The 24,033-nt window shown below is 35.9% G+C and overlaps 1 protein-coding gene across 3 annotated transcripts in view; it reads left to right on the top strand.

Moving 5' to 3' along the window:
* The first annotated feature begins 15,886 nt into the window (after window positions 1-15,886).
* The window catches only part of Ttc21b (tetratricopeptide repeat domain 21B), a 69,755-nt gene continuing 61,608 nt past the window's right edge, over window positions 15,887-24,033 (top strand). For all 3 annotated transcript variants that reach the window (XM_076865822.2, XM_076865824.2, XM_077110246.1), the window contains exons 1-4: window positions 15,887-15,988; window positions 19,451-19,580; window positions 19,671-19,781; window positions 22,264-22,430. In XM_076865822.2, the coding sequence (XP_076721937.2) occupies window positions 15,968-15,988; window positions 19,451-19,580; window positions 19,671-19,781; window positions 22,264-22,430 (429 nt within the window). In that variant the 5' untranslated portion in view covers window positions 15,887-15,967. The remainder of the gene's footprint in view (window positions 15,989-19,450; window positions 19,581-19,670; window positions 19,782-22,263; window positions 22,431-24,033) is intronic.

Below are 24,033 nucleotides of genomic sequence, written 5' to 3' on the forward strand. Positions count from 1 at the left end.
AGATTATTTTCTAAAGATTAACATTATTTAACATACAAATATTCTTTTGAAGTGATGGTGAGAAAAAAATGATACTAGGTTATTTGTTTTAATATTTTATTTGGCCAAATGAAAAACTTTTGGTCTTCTCATTTGTATTTCACTGATGTATACAATCCTAAATCCTAGGAACCATTGGAATAGACAGCTCAACTTCATAAGTTTGTATGTTTGCAGGAATTAGAACTATATAAACTTTTAATATTAAGGGCAGAAAAAATGTCCTGTGATTGCATATGCTATCCTGTGTGCAATGGGATTTCATATTATTATGTAAGTAAATTAATGTGTTTCTGAATCACCATGAATTAAATAAAGTATTCATAAAAAGATTGCTCTAGTAAGTTACAGCTGCTAGTATGGTTCTTCCTGGCCCATGGGAATATTTCACTGATGTTGTCAATTAATATTGATTCAATCAGTGTGACAGCAAAAGCACTAGGAAAAACAAAATATTCTAAGCAGCCAGGTATAGCTGGGAATGTTGTTCACTAAGATGTTCTTAAAATCACAAGTAGCTAATCTGCAATGTCACCTGATTATCCAATATTGCTCAAGTCTCTTATTGTCCCCTTAGAACACTCTTCATGTTTGAAGGTAACTGTCTCTTACTTCACCAAGAAACAGGAGGATACAGTCACGAATTTCTTTGACTTCTTTACTACACAGTGAAAAATTATCCAAGTCCTTTCCCATCCCTTCCCTTGACTCTCCTTCCCTTCTCTTCCTTTCTCCTCTCTTTCCTTTGCTCTCTCCCTGTTCTTCCCTTTTTGCTTCACCTTACATCTGTCTCTCCCTCCTTCCTTCCTCTTCTTCCTTCCCTTGGTCCTTCCCCCGATCTTTTCATAGAACAGCTTTTCCCATTCATTTCTACATTATCTGATACCTTGCTCCATCTGTTCCCCCTTTTTTGTATCTCTCGCTCTTAACTGATCATTTTTATTTATTGGTTACTCAAAACATTACAATGCTCTTGACATACCATATTTCATACATTTGATTCAAGTGGGTTATGAACTCTAATTTTTACCACGTGTACAGATTGCAGGATCACATTGGTTACACATCCACGTTTATACATACTGCCATATATGTCTTTCATTTTTATGCACTTTCAATTTTTTCTCATCTTGAAAAATAACTTTGGATAACCTTGATGCATCTTTTTCTAGTATCCCATTATATCATTCTTTTAAAGATTACCTTAAAAATCCAAGGCTTTATACAAACTCTTTACAATCTTGGTTAAAATTAAAAGACATATAGGTCTCAGTAGTATTTGTGAGAAAATGTGGCTGCGAATAGTCCTGTTAACATAAGCACTTTGTACTTCAAAACACTGTGCTAGCTATTATACTTTCCATTACCATTATGAAAAAAGAGCTATAAGATATTAAAGGAGGTGGACAAAGCAACAAAGAACATTACCCATATGGAACAATGCTGTGCATACTCAGTTTCTGATTATCACAAATTACATCTCCTCAGCTCTCTGTTTACTTAGAAGGGTATGATGCTCCCAGAAGTATTTAAGTCTTTATTGCAATTTGTTGTTTTTATTGTTTCCTCTCATATGACTGTAACCTTTACTTATGAGAATACAGAAACCAGAAAGTTCTTAAATAAATTTACAGGAGATTGTATTTTTAAGAATAAATTCCTTATGAAAACAACTGTTATATAAAGTTTAAATGTCCCACTAATATGCCAATGCACTCATTCCTTCTGTGATAATTAAACTTGGCATTATGTATGTGTGATTATTTGTTATAAAGTGATAAGGCAGGTCTTTGTCCTTCAAGCTCTTTAAGATAAATCATGCCTCTCTCAGGTTCAAATATGAAACCAATGAAGAATCTTATTCTTCAAAGTACCATTTCTTTCTCTTTAATGCTTTCAGATATGGTGTTTACCAATCTACAGGTAGCTGAACTCAACCATCTTTATTTTATAAGTCTTCATCATATTTATAGATCTTAGAATTTGATGGTGATGAGTGTTACCACCTGCTCTTTAAAATTGCCCCCCCCCTCTCTCTCTCTCTCTTTTTTCTTTTTCTTTCCAACATCTGTTATCTTCAAATTATTATTCTAATTCAACAAAAGAAATGTTTAAGTTACAGAGGCTATTGAGGAATGGATGCATAACTATATAAGAATAGGGAAGATTATAATTGGTAACTTCTGATCTGAGTTATAAAGAATAGGAAGGGTAAGACAGCCCTCACAGTAAAAATGTCCTGGAATAGTGGTCAAAAGCATACATACACTCTAGAGGTATATCCCCTGGATTCAAATACCAGCTCTGCTGAGAGTACTAAAAAATTCAAAAGCCTTGGAAATTCCCTTCACCTCTCTTTGTCTCAATTTTATTATTGGTGAAATGGCAATAATAATTTCTTCGAAGACTCAATGAGTTAGTAGAAGTAACAATTTCAAATCAACAGTTTCATGTAGATAATCATGACTGTGTAAGTATGTATTTTGATAATTATAACCCAAAACAAATGAAAATGAGCATCAGGTAGGCATGTCTAAAGCATTTGCAATGGTTCAGTATTTACTACAGTGAGAAATTAATAGTCGGTAACTGGGATATAAGAAGGGTCACATGATAAAGGGTCTTAACTGCATGGTGGGGGCTTTGCTGATGAACACTGTTTGAAGGTTTGTGAAGGTAGAGCAGGGAGGTGGGGCGTGGGCGGGTTTTAACTTTTAAAGTAAAAGAAATAGAAAGCAGAGACACAATTTAAGAAGCTACTGAGAGAAGACTGGCATTGAATAATAAGACAAAAGCCTGAAATTACCTTCTTCATCTGTCTTTTACCCAGTGAAACCAACCCTATCCTTCAGTATTCAGCGAGAGCTGTCTTGTATCTTATTATTGGAAGAGGATTTTCTGTCTTGTGAATTTCCATGGGATTTTGAAGTATATGTCCAACTTGAAACCTTAAAGAAAGTAGAAGAAAAATATGAATAACTATGGTAAAACAACATGAATAAGACAGGACTCTTCCAGGCAACCAGGACATGAGAAGCCACTTTACTGCCCTTAATCTGCCTTGCCATGACATTTGGAGCACAGAATTTCTCTCTTCTTCTCTTTCCCTCATCTTCCACTGTGATCATGTGGTGCCTGAGAGGCAAAGATGATTCTTTACAGTCCTTTGCTAAATAGGGTGCTCAGTAGGTATTTAGTAAATGAGAAAAGTGGTTATCTTAAAATTATTTGAAATAATTCTTTTGAAAAATTATTTATCTGTCTAAAATATTTTTCCTTTACTTACATCCTATACAAGAGGTCTGTCATTATGAACAACATGTGTAAAGTAAAAGCATCATAAGATCTGCAAATAAAAATGAACTTTGGTATATTACAGTAATATTGACTATATACAACAAAACTTAAATGAATGTATATTACATGAATTAAAGTACATGCATTACCTATTACCTACAAAGAAATAGACACAGAATTATGTGTGGGAATAGGTAAAAAAATTGTATATTTTTATATATTTATATATTGTATTTATAGATATTTTTAAGACATGAATCCATAAATTAATTTAACTCTTTGGAACTTAAGGGTTGTATATTACTCACCTCATTCTTCCCTGTGGTGGAACTATTGAGCTTGCCATTTTAAATTTATTCTTCTAAAAGGAATTGGATTTTCTGGATCTTGTTTTCTCTTCAACATGACTTGACCTCATTCTTATCTGCATTATTAATGTTCATCTTTCATCAAGGATGGTGAAGAAGTGTCTTATTCAGCAGGATTTTTTGCAGTCACAGAAAACAAAAATTTCGAAAGACAAACAAATTGTGCCTTTGGTAAGTCTCAGCCATAAGTAAAACTATTTGCTCTGCCTTGGGGAGAATGTCTACCGAATTATACTAATAAGCTGAGACAGATGAAATTGTAAAGAAGAGAGTAACTGTTAAGTTTTGAATGTATGAACATATAAAGAAGTGGATGGTAGAATTTAGAGCAAATGGTTAAAATACCCAGAAACATTTCTCTCAGATAAGAAGTGTTAGAGTCTGGATGGCGCCTGGCATTTTGCCAGAGAAATGTTAGGGTCTGTAAACAAGTCTGGATGGCGCCTGGCAAAATGCCAGAGGGAGTGGTTTGTGAAGTAACAAAACCGAGCCATTAAGTGTGGAGATTCCTTATTGGTTGACTGCTGTATCTAGTTTATGCTAATTAAGATAAGCTGTGTGGAATATATAAATATGGCTCCGGTCCTACAATAAATGGTTCCTATTCCTGCTGTATCAAGGTACACAAGTTGTTCGTCATCCCCCGGTTATTTTGCTGCAGCCAGCCGGGCTGTGGCAAAGAAGAAAATGAGAAATGACATATTTGTACGCAGTAGAGGTTGTCCTATCTGTCACAGGCTATGATTTGATAGCATAAAACCAATTAGACTTGAACTATATGAAATTTTGTATGAAACTAGCCAGGTATGTCCCAGAACAGTATGACAGTTCCCTTTCTCCACACCAAAACCTAGATATTTCCATGGCCTTTTCCTTAATCTATGCCTTAAATTTCTAAATCAATAACATGGAAACTCCAGTAGTGTTCCAAGTCTCTGGGCCTACTACATAATCCTTCTCACCTTTCAGTATACTTAGAATAGTTGTTGTTTTTAACTCACCTGATTATAAAATGTAGATGCATGCATGTGTCTGTTTGCTAACACTTAGAATGAGACAGAAGACAGCTACAGCAAGCTCTCCCAAGACCATTGTGATCAGGCAAGTTTAGGAAGCCCTTGTTTTGTGGTAGGTAGCCAGGTAAGTTTCAAAAAACCCATCCTCAGTTGACTGTGGTATGCAATCAATACAATCAAAAGTCAGAATGTGCTGGCATTACTAAGTAGCCATCCTGAGTCAGAGTTTAGTTCTGAATACTATTACAGGCTCAAGGACGTCTCAGCAACATGGTTGAGTAAATTTTTAAAAAATAGCTTACTCTTTAACATACATGATTTGTATTTACTAATATAAAAGGTGCTCTAACATCGGGGACACAATGATTTCATATTGAGCTTTGCAAAAATGTCCATCTTCCTGCCCTGAGTGAAATACCTAAGCACTGGGATGAAGGATTCCACAAATAGGACATTGGAACTGTCCCAGGCAACTGGTGGTCACTTATGATCTGATCTACCAATATAAAAGAGATCATGAAAGAAAAATCAAGTCCAAGTTACATTACTATTCCAAATAGGGAACTATTGTCTTGGCTGGGATAATATCTTATGATAAACAAAATAATTAAATAGTAATGATGGTTTTTACTTACCCATAAGTCTTGCCTAATTCTTCATAGGCCTTTGTATCAGGCATATACAATTTCTAGAAATTCGTACAGTTTTCTTGGTTGGGCTGTAAAAATAATACATACCTATTATTGAGGAAAAAAAACCTAAAATAGTACAAAAAATATAGAGTACTATTGTCCTACTCTGCAATTACTTTCTTACTTAGACAAACATTTTTTATTATTATAAGTAATATTTTATATGTTGTCCTATGTTTTGACTTTATAATTATTATGTCTTGGGTATTTTTCCATGTGGCACATATAAATGTAGCTCATTCTTTTTAAATAATACAGAATATTATAGACTTAACCAACCAAGCACTTATTAACAATAATATTTTTACACTTTTGCTCCATATCAAGTAAGGGTGTAATGAATATAATTGTTCCTGAACAGCAATCTGTGTTGTACAATCTATGAGCATTTCTTTTGGATAAATCTATGAGATTGAATTTTTACATGAAAAACATCCAGTCTATTTTATATTACATAGTGGATTAGATGTAGGTGATTCTCCTTAGAACAAAGGTCATTATAGGATGCTGTTTACATTTTTGTCATGTAACATCTCTTCTAGAACAAATGGTTCTACAGTCATAACATCTGTGAGGGCAGAAACCATGTCTGTCTTCTACTGTTTAGGACAATGCCTGGCATTGCACTATTTAAAAAGTTGAATGACCTACAAACTTGAATAGAACTTGTACCCTGTGCTGGAAACTTCCTTAAAATATCTTGAAATTTAGGAAAACAGAAACATAAAGCCAATAATACTTTCTTTTTAAGTGAACCTGCCACAAAATGGTATGCACAATAATATCATTTTTTAGATGGTGGGAAGCTGCATAAACATGATTGCTTGAAAAAATAGCTGACTTGAGAATGAAAGTGAAGACAGTTTTAAACTGAAGAGTTAAGGTGTCTAGGATAAAACTGAATACAGAGACTGGGGACTTATAAACAACAGAGATTTGTTTCTCATATTCTAGAGAATGGTAGTCTTAGATCAAGGCTCTAGCAGATTCAGTATTTGGTGAGAGGCCACTTCTTGTTCATAGGTGGCCATCTTCTTACTATGTCATCACATGGCAGAAGGGCATACAGACCTCTAGATCTCTTTTATAATGGTACTAATATCATTAATAATGGTTCTACCAAACTCTCCCATCAGATACGTCACACTGAGGGTAGGATTCAACACATCAACAACCAGTCTATAACATTCCACACCTGTCCCTCCCCCAATTTGTGTCTGTCTCACATACAAAATATATTCATTCCATGCCAATAACCACAAAAGTCTTAACTCATTCAAGTGTCAACTTTAAAGTATAATACAAAAGTCTCATCTAAATGTGATACAAGTGAGATTCAAGGTAGAGTTCACTCTGAGAAAAATTCCTCTCCTGCTGTGAACCTATGAAACAAAACATTATGTACTTCCAAAATGTAATGATGGGACAAGTATAGAAGAGGCATTTCCATTCCAAAAGGAAGCAATAAGAAGAAACCTGACAAGTCTCAAGTGCCAAATCTAACAGGGCAGATGACTTTAAAACTCAAGGCTTGGAAATAGCCCTCCTCAGCAAGATGCTCTGCCTCCTGTATCCACTCGGATAGGAGTCCCACCTTCTGGACACAGAGGGACACCAGTTCCAGCCCCATGGTTTTGGGTGGAAGCTCTCTTGTCCATTTAAAGCAAGGCAGTGGTCTCCCCTCTACCCTTTAGAAATTGAAGAGTCAGGCCCAGTGATCTCTGAATTGCCTTCAAGGTCACTCTTCTTTTCTCTTGAATAATAACACATGTTCATTGTTAGATATGTTGTATGATCCTGTCCAGTAAAATCTAAGAAGTCCAACTGTTTTCCTCTGCTCCTTCTCACCTCTTCTCAGTTTTTCTGTTAGGATGACTAAGTTCATGGTTCATACTTTGTCAAAGGATTGCTTGTCCACATCCTTAGTGTTTTCTTCCAAACTGGTTGTCTTACTCTTTTTAATATGGCTAGACAGAGAATTTTCCAAATGTTCAAATTCTGGTTCTTTTTTCTTATGTCATTTCTCTGTTCTCAAATTTTACGATAAGCAATTGGGAGAATTAGGCTGCTTCTTCAACACTTAAACTTCAACATGTAGGGATTTCCTTCAGCAGATACCTAATTTCATAGCTTGCAAGTTCTACCTTCCACAAAACAATCAAACATGAGCACAATCGAGGTTTTTTTTTTTTTTTTTTTTTTTTTTTTTTTTTTGCCATTCTATAACAAAAATCTCTTTTCCTCCAATGTCTGACAGCACCGTTCCTCATTTCCAAGTGAAACCTCATCAGAATGACCTTTTCAGTCCAGATTCCTATCAACATTCTATTCAGGATGACTTAGGGAGACTCTTAAGAAGATTGAAGCATTCTCTATCCTTTTCTTCTTTTCTTTCTGGGCCTTCATCAGAATCTGCTGCAGTGCGGCTGCAGCAAACTAACCAGGGGGTGACGAGCAACTTGTGTACGTTGATACAGCAGGAGTGGAAGCCGTTTATTGTAGGACAGGAACAGTATTTATACATTCCACACAGCTTATCTAATTAAAATAAAATAGATACAGCAGTCAACCAATAAGGAATCTCCACACTTAATGGCTCGCTGGCCTTACTTCACAAACCACTCCCTCTGGCATTTTGCCAGGCGCCATCCAGACTTGTTTACAGACGCTAACATTTCTCTGGCAAAATGCCAGGTGCCATCCTGACTTGTTTATAGACTCTAACATGAATCACCCTTAACAATCATAGTAATATAGCCTTTTTGTTGCCTGCACCTCAAAACTCTTACCAATCCCATCCATTATTAAGCTCCAAGGCTGTTTCTGCCTCTTTAGATATATAACAGTACTTCCTGTTATATTATTATATCTATTGGCACAAATATTTGTATTTATTTATTTATTTATTTATTTATTTGTGCATGTTACCATAGCAGAACACTATAAACTGAGTGATTTGGAAAGAAAAAAAAAGATTTAGTTCTTACAGTTCTGTAGGCTGTAAGTCTGTTTTCAAAGCTCTAGCAGGCTTGTTGTCTGAAAGTGCTGTCTTCCTTATTCATGTATGTCCATCTTTTTGCTGTGTCCCCACTGTATAGAGGTGAAGTAGATCTCCAAAAGTATCTTTTAAGGGCACTGCTGTTATTGATATCAGATTTGTCCCCCAAAAGCTCATATGTAGAAGTCTTGGTCCCCAGTGCAGCAACATTCTGAGACGTAGGGCCTTTGGAAGGTGATCACATTATGAGGGATCTGACCTCACCAGTATTTTAATTTTTTGGTGGGTTCATAATTTAATGGGCTACTGTGAGGTGGTGAAAATGTAGATGGTAAAGGCTATCTGGAGGAGGTATGTTGTTAGGGGCATGCCCTTAAAGGCTGTTTTGTCCTTGGCCTCCTCTTGGCTCTCATTGCTTCCTGGCCAACATGGGATGAGAAGCTTTGCTCCACCAAATTCTCCCTGCCCATGATGTTCTGCCTTGCCACAAGCCCACAGCAATGGGCCAGAGTGACCATAGACTGAAACCTCTGAATCTTTTAGACAAGATTTTTTTTGTTTCTCTCAGTGATTTTGTCACAGTATTGGAAAACTGACAAACTAAGGTGCTGATATCATTCATGAGGGCTCAGCTACCATGACCTAATCACCTTCTCCAAAAGTCCCACTTTTAGAGGTCATCACATTGGAAGTTATGATTTCAATGTATGAATTTGGAAAAGATGCAAATAATTCACACTATGCAAATACTACTGCACATTTGATACTACTCAATTCCTACTTGTCCTATGAATTCATAAGTAAGAAACATAATTCAATTACCTATGAAGAAGTATACTTAAAAGAAGTTAATCTCATTCAGTAATAAGATTTTTATTTTAAAACAATGAGATTATAGCACATTATTTCTCAGATAAAAATTATCTCTATTTTTTTACATTACAGTAGCAAAGCACGAATTTTGTAACAAAATCAACACTACAGAATTTACATAGAAAATGAGAGGCCTAAAGCTATATACTGTTAAAACTTATTTCATACTATTTTGAAGAATTGTGATTATACATAACCATAAATCAGAAAATTTTACTTAACCTTTCAAACTTCTAAAACTACTGTTTCTCAATCACTTTTCCAGAAGCCCAGAAATGTTGTTTTCTGAAAGAATATTTAATACCTGACCCAATCATTTCTCTTTTCCATATATTTGAAAATAAGAATTTTCAAGATCCATTCTAGTTTCAGAACATCATTTTACTGAGAATAAAGTCAATTTCTGGTGTATAAAAAAATAAACGACCATAATTAACATGGTAAATCAAGTAAACCTCACATGAGTTTTGTAGATTTTTGAAACAATAGACAAAGGATATTTCCTCAGCAGGAATAACTGCTCTCTATGTATTGATTTGCTGTAATAATTGTCTGGAGAGAAAAGATATAATAGATATAACAATATAATATATATTACAATATAATAGAAGGTCATTCAGTTATTAAAAATCTGGGGAAGATGGTTTTCCTCAACTCTGCTCTGTGAAGCTATGTGTCATCAGAATCTCATGACTCAGTCTTTTAATTCACCCTAAAATAGAACCACACTCTGGAACACCAAGGAAAAAATTTAGTCTCCTTGGTATTGTCTGAATTATATTTGGAGATCAATTATGTATTTTAGGGTCTGCCACATTCAGGGACAAATCTCGAGGGCTTTTCCTGTACCAATAGTTTGGGGACACACCTTTGTCCAAACCTAAGCTAATTTATTTTCAGAAGCCATTGAAGTGTTTTGATTTTAAACCTCATTGACATGCCCCTTCGTGTGCAAATTCACTTTATCTAGAAATGATGACTCTCCATATTTTCTTACTATTGACATTCCAAAATGGTACAGCCACATACAACCTTCATATGCTAGACAAAAGCCTACCATTAGTAGAGCATCTAAATTCATGTTTGTGTGAGTTATATGAGGAGGAGAGTTTGGTCAATAAATAGCCTTAATACCAAATATTAAGTCTTTTACTAACCCAGTGACTCTCAAAATGTGATCCCAAGATGAGCAGCATCAGCAACATTTAGTTACTTGTTAGAAATTTATATATTTGTTTATCCCCACTGACTCTGCAGGTGGAGGCACAGCCACCTGCATTTACCTCCTCCTGGGTGGTTCTGATGTATACTCAAGTTTGAGAAGCACAGCTCTAAAAACCTTCTTTGTTTTATGCATGGGGCAACAATGTCCCCCAGTGGCCAAAAAACATGTATATTATTTTTTTGAAGTAAATATTTTCATACATTGTATTTTAAATGATTTCCAAATACTGTCTTAAAATTCCAAATACTGTCTTAAAATTTATGTGCGCAAGAAATTTTTACTTCTTTTCCTTCTTTTTAATTTAATTAAATCCAAAACTGACTGAACATCATTCCTATGGATTGGCAGGAAACTATTTTATTTATTTATTTTTTAATATGAGGTTTTGTTGTGTTTCTCAGCTGGTCTTGAACTTCTGGGCACAAGTGATCCTCCAGCCTCAGCCTCCCAACTATCTGGAACTACAGATATACATCACACCTAGCTCAGGAAACTAATTCTTATTCTTATGACACTCTTTTCTCCCAACTTAATAGGAATCCAAAAGACCTATATGATGTTCAGAAATGGGAGAATTAAAACTTGCACAATATTTATTAGGTACAGTGTAATATTTCAGTATAAGTTTATAAGGTGTAGTGATCAAATCACCTCCTTATCATTACTTTTTTTTTTTTTTTGGAGACTTTGAGAACCTCTTTCTAACTAACTATTAATAAAATATATAATAGGTTATTGTGGTGGCCACACCACTCTTTTTCAGAACACTAGAATTTATTACATCTATCCAATTGTGGTTTGGGTACTTATTCAACCTCAATCTATCACCTTCCCAGACTTCCTGGCCTCTACTAATCACAATTCTCCATTCTAATGGATTTAGTGTTACATGTAGTAACAACTTATGAAAAACTGTGAAACAAGTTTTAGCAGTATTTATCTTTAGACTTCTCATTTTCTCTATCTTGGACTGTCAGTACAAAACTATGAGCTAAATAAAACCTTATTTCTATAAAGAAATAACTTCAAGTAGGATGCTATTGCAAAAGACAATGGACTAATACACTTGCATGACTGATTATTTAAAATTTTCATTTAAGTTTAATGCTACTTTAAACATTTTGAACAGTCTCATGTGGCTAGTAGCCATCTTCCTGAGCAGCACAGTTCTTAAAACTTTGATTTTACCTTGATACAAAAACACTAAGGTTGTAGCTATGTACTAAAAATAGGGAGACTAGAAAAATATGGAGAGCCACACAAAAACAGCCTTTCAAAAATGTTCTCTGGTGATGAGTATATAGGGGGTTCATTATACTCTTTAACTTTTCCATGTGAGTTTTAGTTCTCAAAATTAAAATTGAAGAAAAACATACTGCCAGAAATTACAACCAAGTTATAAGGGGATTCATGAACAAGGATCTCCCACGGAGTCTGTTCAGTCAATTTAGATAAGTGGAAAGGCTGATGAGAAGGACTCGCACATGAGAAATCAGGAGTTAAACGTAAAAAGAGACAGCCTAGACATTTTGGAGTGAAAAAAAAAAAAATCTTAGCTGTCAGGAGGAAACATTGCCTCTGCCTTCAGGCATAACTCTAGATGGGAAAGATTCTCTTCCAAAGGGAGATGGAGTCAGGCCCAGAACTAAATAGAGAGAATGATGCATGCATCAGTGTCAAGTGATCGTTTGATGAGCTCCTGGCCTAATTTCTTATAGGAAATGCAAACTGGCAGAACTAGAGGGATTTGGGGCAAGCAAGTTGAACCAAGCTACAAAGAGGCATGAAGGAAGGCAGAATATGCCTCTCTGTTATATGCCACTTTGGCATAAGAATAATTTTGAGTTAAAAACTTAAAAAACAGTAGAGGCAAGAAGAGCATTCCAATCTCTTCTTTTATTCCTGAAAACAGAAGATTAAAAACTCTTATGTGAGACATGTCCTTTCTGAACTTACAGAAAACAACAAGAAGAACAACAACAATCTTATTTTCCTCATAAGGAGTAAGCAAGAGAATTTTTTTTTATAAACAGACCTAAAATAACTTTTATCTTCCCACGGTTTGTTTTCTTTGAGTTTCTTTTACTTTTGCCTATACCAGAAACATCTAATTTTACTGTTTTACTTTAATTTGAATATATGATGAGATAATATATAGAGAGGTAGACCATTATAAAAATCGGGGATAAGGATAACAAACACAGAAATGCATGATTGAAAAGACATATCACTTTAAAGTACAAAAAAGTGGGGGGAGGGGAAAGAAAAGAAAAAGAAAGGATACATCACTGCTATACAATTTGCTAAATGCTTATGGGATCAATATTGTGCTATGTTTGGAGTATCTAGGAGTACAAGTATTATAGCCAACAGTTTCTCAACACTTCCCCTACACCTAATATCACTCTGTGCTTTAACTATTATTCATTTAAGCTGGGCATGGTGGCCTAGGCTGGTGATCCTAACTACTCAGGAGGCTGAGGAGGGAGGATCACTTCAGCCCATGAGTTCCAAACCAGACAGAGCCACACAGTGGAATGTCATCTCAAACAAACAAAAAAAGTTAACATTTGATATTCTTAACAATCTTACAAGGTAATAGCCTTACTTTACAGCTGAAGCCCAGAAAATGTAGGTAACATTTCTAAGTGAATGGCTAGTGAATGGTGGTATTAAGGTACTAATGCTGATGACCTGCCTCCAGTGACCACTATACCATACTTCCTGACTTTCACATGTGTGTTCATCATCCAATTGATAAGAGGAGACAAACAATAACACCATATCCACCGTACAAGGGAGAGAGAAGTACAGCAGTTTTCATATGTGTGGTGTTTGGGATTGAAGCAGGGCTTTATGCATGTCAGGGAAGGAATTTACCCCTGGGCTACATCCTGAACCTCACTGTAAATCTTATATAGCAGTATGAACTTAATGGAAATTATGGCTTATATTATGTCTTTTCTGCATCAAGAACTTTTTATGCCTGCTAGGCATTTTATTTCTTTAGTGAAGAAGGAAAATGAAGCTCAGGAAAATTAGGTCCCTAAGTCACAAAAGTGAACAGCATACAGGAGGTTCACCCCAGGTCTGGAAGCCCATATTCTTGCCACTACCACATGCTCTCTTTCATATCCATCCAATTTGTGATCCCTAGAGGCTTCAAAGAGAACTAGATCTGAGATGAAAGAGTAGGTTTTGCCAGGTGAAGAAAGAATTTGGATCACAGTAAGTGAAAACATTCCCAAAAGAAGAATAGCTGTCCCATTGGTCTGGAATAAAGGCTCCTTGAAGGGAACAGAAGGCAGCATTAATATGATAATCAGGTGAGACACTTTGGATGTCAGACTGACTTGGATGTCAGTTCGTAGCCAAACAAAAGAACCAATAAAATATATGTGCTAAGGAATATACTGACTTTTCAGAGAAAACAGAATTTTCTACAATTGTCTTACATGAGACCTTATCAAAGAACACCATTACTGTGAGTGCCAAAAAGTAGGTTTAATTCAACCAATACTCACAAAGTGCCAGGCATGGTGTTTTATGCTAAATGATTTAACCTTAGAATGAAATTCAGTGAAAGAAATTTTACAAGGTATCTGGATGCAGTCTTCCAGTAGTCTGACTCAGCCCAATTTTAGAATTGAGAGATTTCAGAAAAGTAGGTTGATCATCTATTTCTTTAACGGTTATCATTAGACAGTTTCTTCGAGATGAACTATTCCCATGGAACCAAAAGTTTACGGTTCATAATTACACACTTTGTTGAGCATGTTGGCTTGTGGCATTCTCTGCTGCATACACAATGCAGATTAACCAGTTTTTGAAAATCAGACCAGTAGTTATTACCAGCTGTCTATCATGACAAATGTCTAGCTGGACTATGAATATCGAAAACAAGTCTCATGAAAATTGTATGTGCCCCACTGGATGGAATGTACTTTAAAGGAAAACAAACAAACAAAAAATATTGCTTTGCTTTAAAGCCTGGGTAATATCTACCCTTTCTCTAAAGACTGTGGTTACATAACCTACTGGCAGAAAATACAGTTAATGTTCATAGACTCCCGCGTTAGTGTTCTGTCACTGTGACAAACACCTGACATAAACGACTTAGAAGGAAGTTAGGTAGGCTCAGTTTCAGAAGTTGCAGTCCATGTCAGTTGGCCTTGCTATTTAGGGGGTGTGGCAGCACATGATACCATGGTGGGAACATGGTAGAAGAGGCCTGCTCACTTATTGGTGGCCAGGAAGCAAAGAAAGAAAGAAGAAGGAGACAGGGTCCCAACATTCTCTTCAAGGGCATTTCCCAATGACCTAACTTCTTTCCACTATGCCCCAGCTTCTAAGGGTTCTACCACATGCTGGTGACCCAAGTCTCCAACACATGATCCTTTGGGGGCATTCTAGAACCAAACTACAGCAACTCCTTAAAGAACTTAAAAATCTCAAAAAGGCAATTACTACCATTACAACTAAAGTAAGATAATTATCACAATGCTAGAAATTTGGAACTCACGTAAATGATTCTACCAAGATTACCTAAATTTCACATCTTATGCACAATTTTTAAAGTCTCTTCAAGCAGACACAGAAAATCTCTTATCTCATTATATTTCAATTTAACTCTTGAAGGAATTTACGAGTAGCTGACAATTTGCATAGGGATTAATTTTATCCTCAGTTTAAAATCAGCAGGATCATCACACACACACACACACACACACACACGTTTACCTCATTTATCCCTATAATTATCAGAGCTAGTAAAAACGTGCCAATTTAATATGCATTCTAATTTTAAGAAACACAGGAGTGCAACAATGCCTGCAAAGATGTAAAGCGGACCAAAGCTCATCACATTTCTGTCAGGAATTTGCGATTGCCCTGCGCCACCTTGTGGCCATCGTGCAACCACTACACGTGAAAGTTGACCGTGTTGTCCTGCGCTGGTCAAGCCTGCACTAACCGCATTGCGGAAATCGGCTTCCGCGTAAATGTTCAGAAAATGGAGTCCTTTGTTGTCAATGATGGGAAACAGACTAGTCCCTCTTTCTGCTTCCTCCACCATTTTCTTATTCCTTAATTCCATATCCTCAGCCCGTTTACCCGCGCTCCTCCCCCCCGGCCATTCCCAGTTCGACTTCCTTTTCCAGCCCCACCACAAAGTCGCGCTCCTTTTCCTAATCCGGGCCCTCCCGGGTCGCCCTCACAGCCCTCCCTCTGGGTCCCCTCCCACGTCGCTCCGCGCCCCCCGCAATCCCTGCCATAAGGACCGCCCCCCTCCCGCTCGTAGCCAATGGAGGAGCGGCCCCGCCCCGACTCGCCCCGCCCCTCCGCCGCGTCCGGAATGCGAGCCCTCTGGGGCCTGGGCGGCCCGGACTGAGACCCTAGCCCTTTGGCGGGGCTGAGGGGAGCGCACCCTTTGCGTTCGAACTCTCGGCATAGGGGGAGCCATGGACTCGCAGGGGCTGAAGGTGAGCGGAAGGACTGGGGTTGCATTGCGGGATGGCGATGGAGTGGGGGCGTGGACAGCGCTTGGTGGGCTCGGCAAGGCGGTTATTACCCGCAGCTGTGCCGCTGCTTCCTGGTTGGTAGGTGCCACCAACCCGACCTCGTAGGCCTGTAGCCTATGCTGCCTGGTGGTTCTGGGGGACCCCGCTTGGGATGCTGAGGACGGGCCAGCACCCCCCTTCCTCCCCCCCCCCACCCCGTCCGCGCGCGCGCTGCTTCTGGCAAGCCTTTGGTGTTCTAGTCCCCACCCTGTTCTTAGTGCTTACTTTTTTACTTGTATATTACGTTTGCTAGGAAAGTGTGGGTAGCATTTGACCTGAGCCTCCAGGTGCGGTTAAGAACTTAGTGCAAACTAGTGTCCGATCACCCATTGAACAGTAAAAGCAGCACGGAAAGATGAAACCAATGAAAGACATGAAGCTTAAAAAATGGAAGGAGTCTTTATTTTAGGTTGGTGGTTTTTCTCTTAATCACCTATTCGTCCACTTGGCATATATTTAATGACGGCCAGCTTCAGAAATGATATAAACCAGAGATGAGATTTGAAAATTTGAAATTTCCTTTTTGGATGATGAGCTTCTCTATGAATTTGCTCACTCAGTCACTTGTTCAGATAGTATTTATGAACTTGTCTTTGTATGTTCCTTAGAAGTTGGAGCTGGCCACGAGCAACACAGATTCATAACTTGTACATTCACAGATTTTATAGTCTAATACACAAGGAAAGCCTTAGGTCATTTAACATTATTTATTGAATGCATCCTACTGGTCTGGCAGTATTCTCAGCATGAAGATATTGCAGTAAAACTAAGAAAACTTTGAATCTTGGACCTTTCATTTGAGTAGGAGGAATAAAACTATAAGCAGGGTCTCTGTCATGTGTACATTGTAGCTAGAAAGCAGCCATAGATAATACTTAAATAATAAGCATGGCTTTATTCCAATAAAATTTTATGGACCCTGAAATTTTACTTTATGAAATATATTTCCTTCAATCATTTTAAAACTGAAAACCATTCTTAGCTCACTGGTCATATAAAAACAGGCAGCAAGCCATACATGGTCCAATTGTAGTATGCAACTTGTGCTATAATATGGAGTGGCTTTTAGCCCTCTCCATCACCATTCCCATCCCACGTACTGTTGATGACTTCTCATCTGTGTTATTGCTGTTCCTCTGCCTTGCTAACTCCAGTACTTTCCCAGGAATCATGAAAGGTAAATAGGAAGGATGTTCTGTACGTGGAGGGGGAGAGATGGATTTGTGCTTAAAGAGTCAGCTCTAAATCCTCCCCAGGAATCTTTCTCTAAATTTTACTCTTACATCCTCCCCTCACTACACCCGCAGTTATAAAAGCTGTTTAAAAGTTATCCTGCCTTCCCGAAGCTCCTTTCTTGTACTAATACACTGTATTTTAGTTAGTCTTTACATTACAGTCTCATCTGAGAGCTAAGCTTTTGGAGGGAGCCAGGGAATATATCTTATTCTTTTTATATTCTCCATACCTAGCCCAGTGCCTGGCAATAGTAGGCAGTTAATAAGTATTTAATGAACTAAACCACCTGATCTGAACCACAGCAGTGGCAATAAGAATGGAAAATGGTGGATGGACTAGAGAAAGAATTTAATGATTGATAGAATTAGGGAGACTGGGTAAATGGGAAGGTATGATCATGACTCACAGTTGCTGATTTAAGTGGCAGGTAACATGAAAATTATATGAGAGGTCTTGGGTGAACACATCATTTTTTATTTCATCAATATATAGAGTTTGGAGGAACTTATTCTTTATTTCAAAATAGGACTTTTACATTATGAAAAAATTAATGAATTCTCGTAGTCACCTGTAAATGTGCTATACTAACAGCATTTTGCAAATGAGCAAACAGAGATGCTATAAAATAGACCAAAGATTTGAAACCAGGTCTTTCCACCTTTAAATCCATGTCCTTTTCATGACACTATGTTGCTGCCTTTCAGGAATGTTATAGGTGCTGAACAATACTAAATCCTGGACAAAAGTGAAGTACTATGATTTTGAAAGTGTCCTCAACTATGGTGAGCTAAGAAGACATGTAGGGCAATGAGACACTGGTAAATGTGTTGTGAGAGTCTGGGGGTTGGAGCATGGGTTATACGTTACAGATCCATGGCTAAGAAGGAGAGTAGAGATCAGAAGCCATAGAAGGAGAAAGCAGAGTAAAAGTCAACATAGAACACTTGCTGAACCATGCTCTGGAGAAGGATGTGGATGTGGCTGTCCAGAAACAAGGCAATGGAACAGAGCTATTTAGATATCCTTCAGTTTTAATCTATAAAACATAAAACTAGTGCTTCATCCATATTTCTCACTCCTGCTGAACCTGCTGTAGAGTCAGGGGGGTTAGTTATGGGATGGCCCCAGTTGGTTTATGAAGGCAAAGCATACATCAGAGTGATGGTCAAAGTGTGGCTTCCTTCCTCAATTACATCAACAGCCAAGCCTTGACATATGATCCTAAGAAAAACAGTGTAAAATAGAGCCACACTTAATCAGAACTTAGTTCCTGAAAGTAGTTTTTTATTTTGTAGATCAAAATACATGATTTTGAGAAAAGCTTAGTCATTTCCACTGAAGAACAGTTTGGTTCATTTATTCCTACTTATGATTATTTATTGTAGAACTCAGATAAAAACAAGGTAATATCCAACAATAAACTATTCTTTGGAATTCTATACTAACAACAGATTTTTTTAAAAGTATTTATTTTTTAGTTGTAGTTGGATGCAATACCTTTATTTTATTTATTTATTTATTTATTTATTTATTTATTTATTTATAGTGCCGAGGATTGAACCCAGGACCCCATAAGTGCTAGGCAAGCACTCTCAGCTGAGCCACAACCCCAGCCCCACAATAGATTATTTTTATTTTTATTTTTTTAAGGAACTTTGAAGGAAAAAATGAAAGATCCTCTAGATAGGGAAAAGAGGTGGGAGGGAAAGTGAGGGAAAAGGGGAATAGCATGGATGGTGGAAGGAGACCCTCATCATTATACAAAATACATATATGAAGATGTGGGGAAAAAAAGAAAGATCCCATTAACAATGTTTTAGATTATTCAAGATGGTTGGTTGATATCTACTTCTGCTGCTTTTTTTTTTCCTTCTTCTTTTACTGTAGCAGGGGTTGAACACAGGCCTCATGTATACTAGGCAAGCACTGTACCACTAAGCTACATCCTAGTCTTTTATTTTATTTTGAGATTGGTCTCATTAAGTTGCCCAGGCTGACCTTGAATTTTGCAATCCTCTTGCCTCACCCTCCCAAGTAGCTGGGATTACAGAAATATGCTACTGCACCTGGCTTAGATTGATATCTAATTCTTAAAGTATTTCAGAACACCAAAATTTCTTTTAACACTTAGTCATTGTTTCATTTTAGACACTGATTAATTACTATTGTCAAGAGAGATACTTCCATCATGTGTTACTTGTTGCCAGTGAAGGAATGAAGAAGTATGGCAGTGATCCAGTCTTCAGGTTTTATCATGCCTATGGTACATTAATGGAAGGTATGAACTAATTATTAAACCTAATCCCTATGTTCTAAATTTTTGATTTTCAGTAAGAATAATTTTTCATATCATAATCTTGATTTTCAGGTAATACACAGGAAGCTCTTCGGGAATTTGAGGCTATCAAGAGTAAACAAGATGTATCACTTTGTTCTCTAATTGCACTGATATATGCCCATAAAATGAGTCCTAATCCAGGTATAGTATTTAAGAGACTGTTCCTTATTCCATTTTGATTTTTCTCATTACCATATTTAATTTTATCAACAGTTCTACAGAACTGTTGTCTTACGTTTATCTTCCTTATGAGATTATAAGTTCATCAAGCTCAAGAAAAAGGTCTGATACTGCTTTTGTATTCTTTATATCCTCTGGCAGAGATTTCACTACTACATAAGTATTATTTCAGTTAATTTAAAAAAAATTATAAATTATAATTTAAAGATAAATTATATTAGTAATTGTTAGTATATTAGCAATTTTTATACCAAAATAAAACAGCTAAGAACATTGTACACATAGGTTGTTCTGCAAGAACCAACTTTACAACATGTTATGTGCAAGTGTATAGTAATGTGCAGTTAATCTCTTCTATGTATTAAATGTCTTGGAAGTCTTTATCCCCCACTCTATGGGGGTAAGCTTTTGGAAAACATTTGGTAAATTTTTATCCAGTAGTAGGTTTGGACATATGAGTAGGTTATAAAAGAAAACTTACTCAGAAACCAGAAATTAAATATGTATTTCATTATCTAAGAATATAGTGTAACATAAGGCTGAGGCAGAACAATGTCCAAATTATATGTAATAAGGAAGAAATAGGGTTGTATTCTTCCATATATATCTACTAACAGCTAGCAGGATTGTAATTATAGATCCTGTTTCAAATAACTAGACAGTAATTACATGTTCTAGAGTGCTTTCTTAAATCTTAGAATTCTTAAATTTTAGAATTTTTTTCATAAGCAAAGGTTTATACTTCGTTACCTTCATGTATACACATACAAATTAATAAAAAGTTATTTAAAACTATGTTAAAAAGTAAACTACTATTATGTGCTTACTTAATATACAGGATTGAGCCAAACATACATAGAAGAAAGAAAAGAATTGGGGCTGGGATTGTGGCTAACCGGTAGAGCACTCACCTAGTACGTGGTAGGCCCTGGGTTCGATCCTCAGCACCACATAAAAATAAATAAATAAAATAAAGATATTTTAAAAAAGAAAAGGATTGTAGTAATTGATTATAACATCAGGTTTATAATCTACTGAGAGAATAAAATGTAAAAACCACAAACATTAAATTCCAATGTTATTTTTAAATAAAATGATAAAAATGGAACACGAGTCCATAATTAAAATTGATGTGTATTAATCTATTGCAGTAGACAGGGAAAGCTTTGTGAAAGATCAGCAGTTAATCTGATCTTTGGAGGACATGTAGAATTTGAATACAAAGAATAATCCAGACAGGAGAAACAGATGGGCAAAAATATAAAATTACTTCAGTTCTTGGCTCTATTGTGGACCCCATTTCTCTAAGCCCTGGTGGGAGTGTTTAGCTAGAGTAAAGATATGTATATGAAGGCTATAATAATAATAAAAAAAAACTAGTACAAAATATTTTATTCTTAGAATCGAGTTTTAATTTAATTTTTTTATTTAAAATGTGGTTTCCAGGAATCTGAAAAGAGAGACATAGATATTAGACTCTAACTCTCCTTTCCACCATAGATAATTGCTAATGTTCTGCTATGTAAATAACAGTACTTATACTACCCTTTCACTGATCCATGACCATAAGCTGGCCATGTTTATAAGTTTCAGAATTAAATTTGAAAGTCAGATAATTTATGTATTAATCCCTAAACCTGCCCCTAATAATTGTATTATTTTGGAATCATTACAAAGTTTTATGTATCTTATTATTAATAAATGTTAGCATATATTGTTTGGTTATTTTGGGAAGGACATAAACTATACAGTGGTAATCACATGTGAATTTTGAGCACCTGAAATGTGGATAGTTTAAGGAATTGAATTTTTTATTTTATATAATTCGACCTAATGTGCTTTTGAAATTTAATTCAATTATGAGAAAACTTAGGTTATTTCATTTCGTTATAAAAGAAAAATCTTATGTATGGGCTGGGAAAGTAGCTCAGTGGTAGAATACTTAGCATAGCAAGCTCAAGGCTATGAGTTCAATCCTCAATCCCCACACCCCACCCCCTACCCCCTGCAAAAAAAAAAAAAAAAAATAAGGTGTGGAACAACTTGAGTGTATGGATCAGCTTTTCAACTATGAGTCTTATGAAATCTTATCTACAAATATTTCTGAAGAAAGCGTAACATCTTAATTGAAATGTATTATAAATGTAAAATACACACTAGATTTCGAAGATTTAATTAAAAAGCTCATTAACTAAGATTAACTTTATCAATTATATAATGATATTTTGGATATATTGGTTAACCTTTACATTATTAAAACTAGTTTTGCTTATTTCTTTTTGCTTCTTTGATAGGACTAGTAGAAAATTTAAATTACATATATGTCTTGTATCTTAGTGCTACTTTAGAGAGAACTAAATTCTCTACCCTGTTAATCATTTGACCTATTATAAACACTTGATCTAGAATTTAAGTTTCACTGAATATTATCTTCCCTTCACAGATAGAGAGGCTATCCTGGAATCAGATGCTAGAATGAAGGAGCAACGTAAAGGAGCTGGACAGAAAGCTTTGTACCATGCAGGCTTGTTTTTATGGCACCTTGGTCGCCACGATAAGGCGAGAGAATACATTGACAGAATGATCAAAATTTCAGATGGTAGTAGTGAGGTAGCCATTTTCTTATTTTGAAATAGTAACGTTAAAGGAAGAGTGTGTTATTTATATATTTAGTACTATTTGTTGATTGTTATTGTCCACTCTATCCTCACTTTACAAATAACCATTTAATTTTAATATTTTCTATAGTATAAAATAGGGATCCTATAATATTGCTTGTTTTTATGTTATTAAGTCTTAAAAAGATCCCTCCCTGGGTCTCTCCTCTTTTTCTTTTCCATTTCCTTCCCACTCTATTGCTTCTTTCCTTATCTCTTTCCCTTCCCTCCCTCTTTTTTTCTTAGTAAATAGCCCTGGACACAAGATACCATTATTTGTACTGTTAATAATACCAAGACAAAGAAAACTAACTTTCATGAATGAATCATTCAGTAGTGGCATAGAGTGCATATCCAGCTTATGAGAAAAGTTACAAATGATCTGAAAGAATTGTGACTAAAGTGCACAAGAAAATAATAGCTAATGTTTATTGTTTGCTTACAATATGCCAGATAATATTTTAAGTTAAGGAGAGATCACATATGTGTTAGGAGAATAAGAAAGAGTATTGACAGAAATAGCATTTGAGCTAAAAACTAAAAAAATGTATATATTTTCAGCAGGAAAAGATTATAGAAAAGGGAAGTAGTTACTTCCCAGGCAGGAAATAATAGATAAGATGTATTGATTCTGCGTACATTGAGACTCTCACATTTCATGGAAACATAGGATACATAGATGAAGATGGTACAAAAAAACTTGGAGAGGTGGATTGGGACAGATTGAAGGATCTTGACTCATAGGTACAAGTATATATAATTTGTTAGACATTGAGAGATTGTTGAAGATTTTTAATCATGGGAGTGGTATTAGAGTATAAATTCACAAGTTTAATAATGGTTTGTAGGATGAACTAACTGGCTTGGGAAAAAACTAGGATGTGGGAGTGGGAAAAAGAAAGCACATTCTAGCAGAAGGTTTCATGGGACTATACAAAAAATATTATACAGTGAGTGCATATTTCGGAAGTTTTAAATACCCATGGGACTTGTCAGCTGATAATAGATAGTGAAGAAAAGATAATAGATAGTGAATAAGGTATCACATATATCACACATATCACATAGGTAGGTCTCTGAGGCTTTAAATCTGGATAATTCAGAGACCAGTTAATATGAGTAGAAAATTTATTGAGATGAGACATTAGTTTTCAGACATACTATATTTCAGGTGCTGAAAAAACAAAGATGATGAGCCTTCCAAGAAAGAAAAGTTGAGAAGAGGTTTGGTGCTAGAAATATGGTTGGGAATCACCCACACAAAGATGATAGTTGAAACCATTCAAATAGTAATACTTAACTAGTGAGTAGAGTAGAAGCAGTATTGGTGGATTCTTATCTATATTTTCAGGTAAAATACAGGGAATTAAATATAAGCTTAGTGAAAACCTGTAAATGTATGAATTAAGTTTTTAATAGAAGAACACATTTCACCAGTTTTTTTAATTTCACTTTAAGAAGAAATAGTTTCAGTATCTTTTTTCCTACTAATGCATCAACTCACCAACACTAACATGTCTAAAGATAAACACCTTAACTCCTTAACTTTTTAAGTC

This window comes from Callospermophilus lateralis, chromosome 9, assembly GCF_048772815.1.
Source record: "Callospermophilus lateralis isolate mCalLat2 chromosome 9, mCalLat2.hap1, whole genome shotgun sequence".
Lineage (NCBI taxonomy): Eukaryota > Metazoa > Chordata > Mammalia > Rodentia > Sciuridae > Callospermophilus > Callospermophilus lateralis.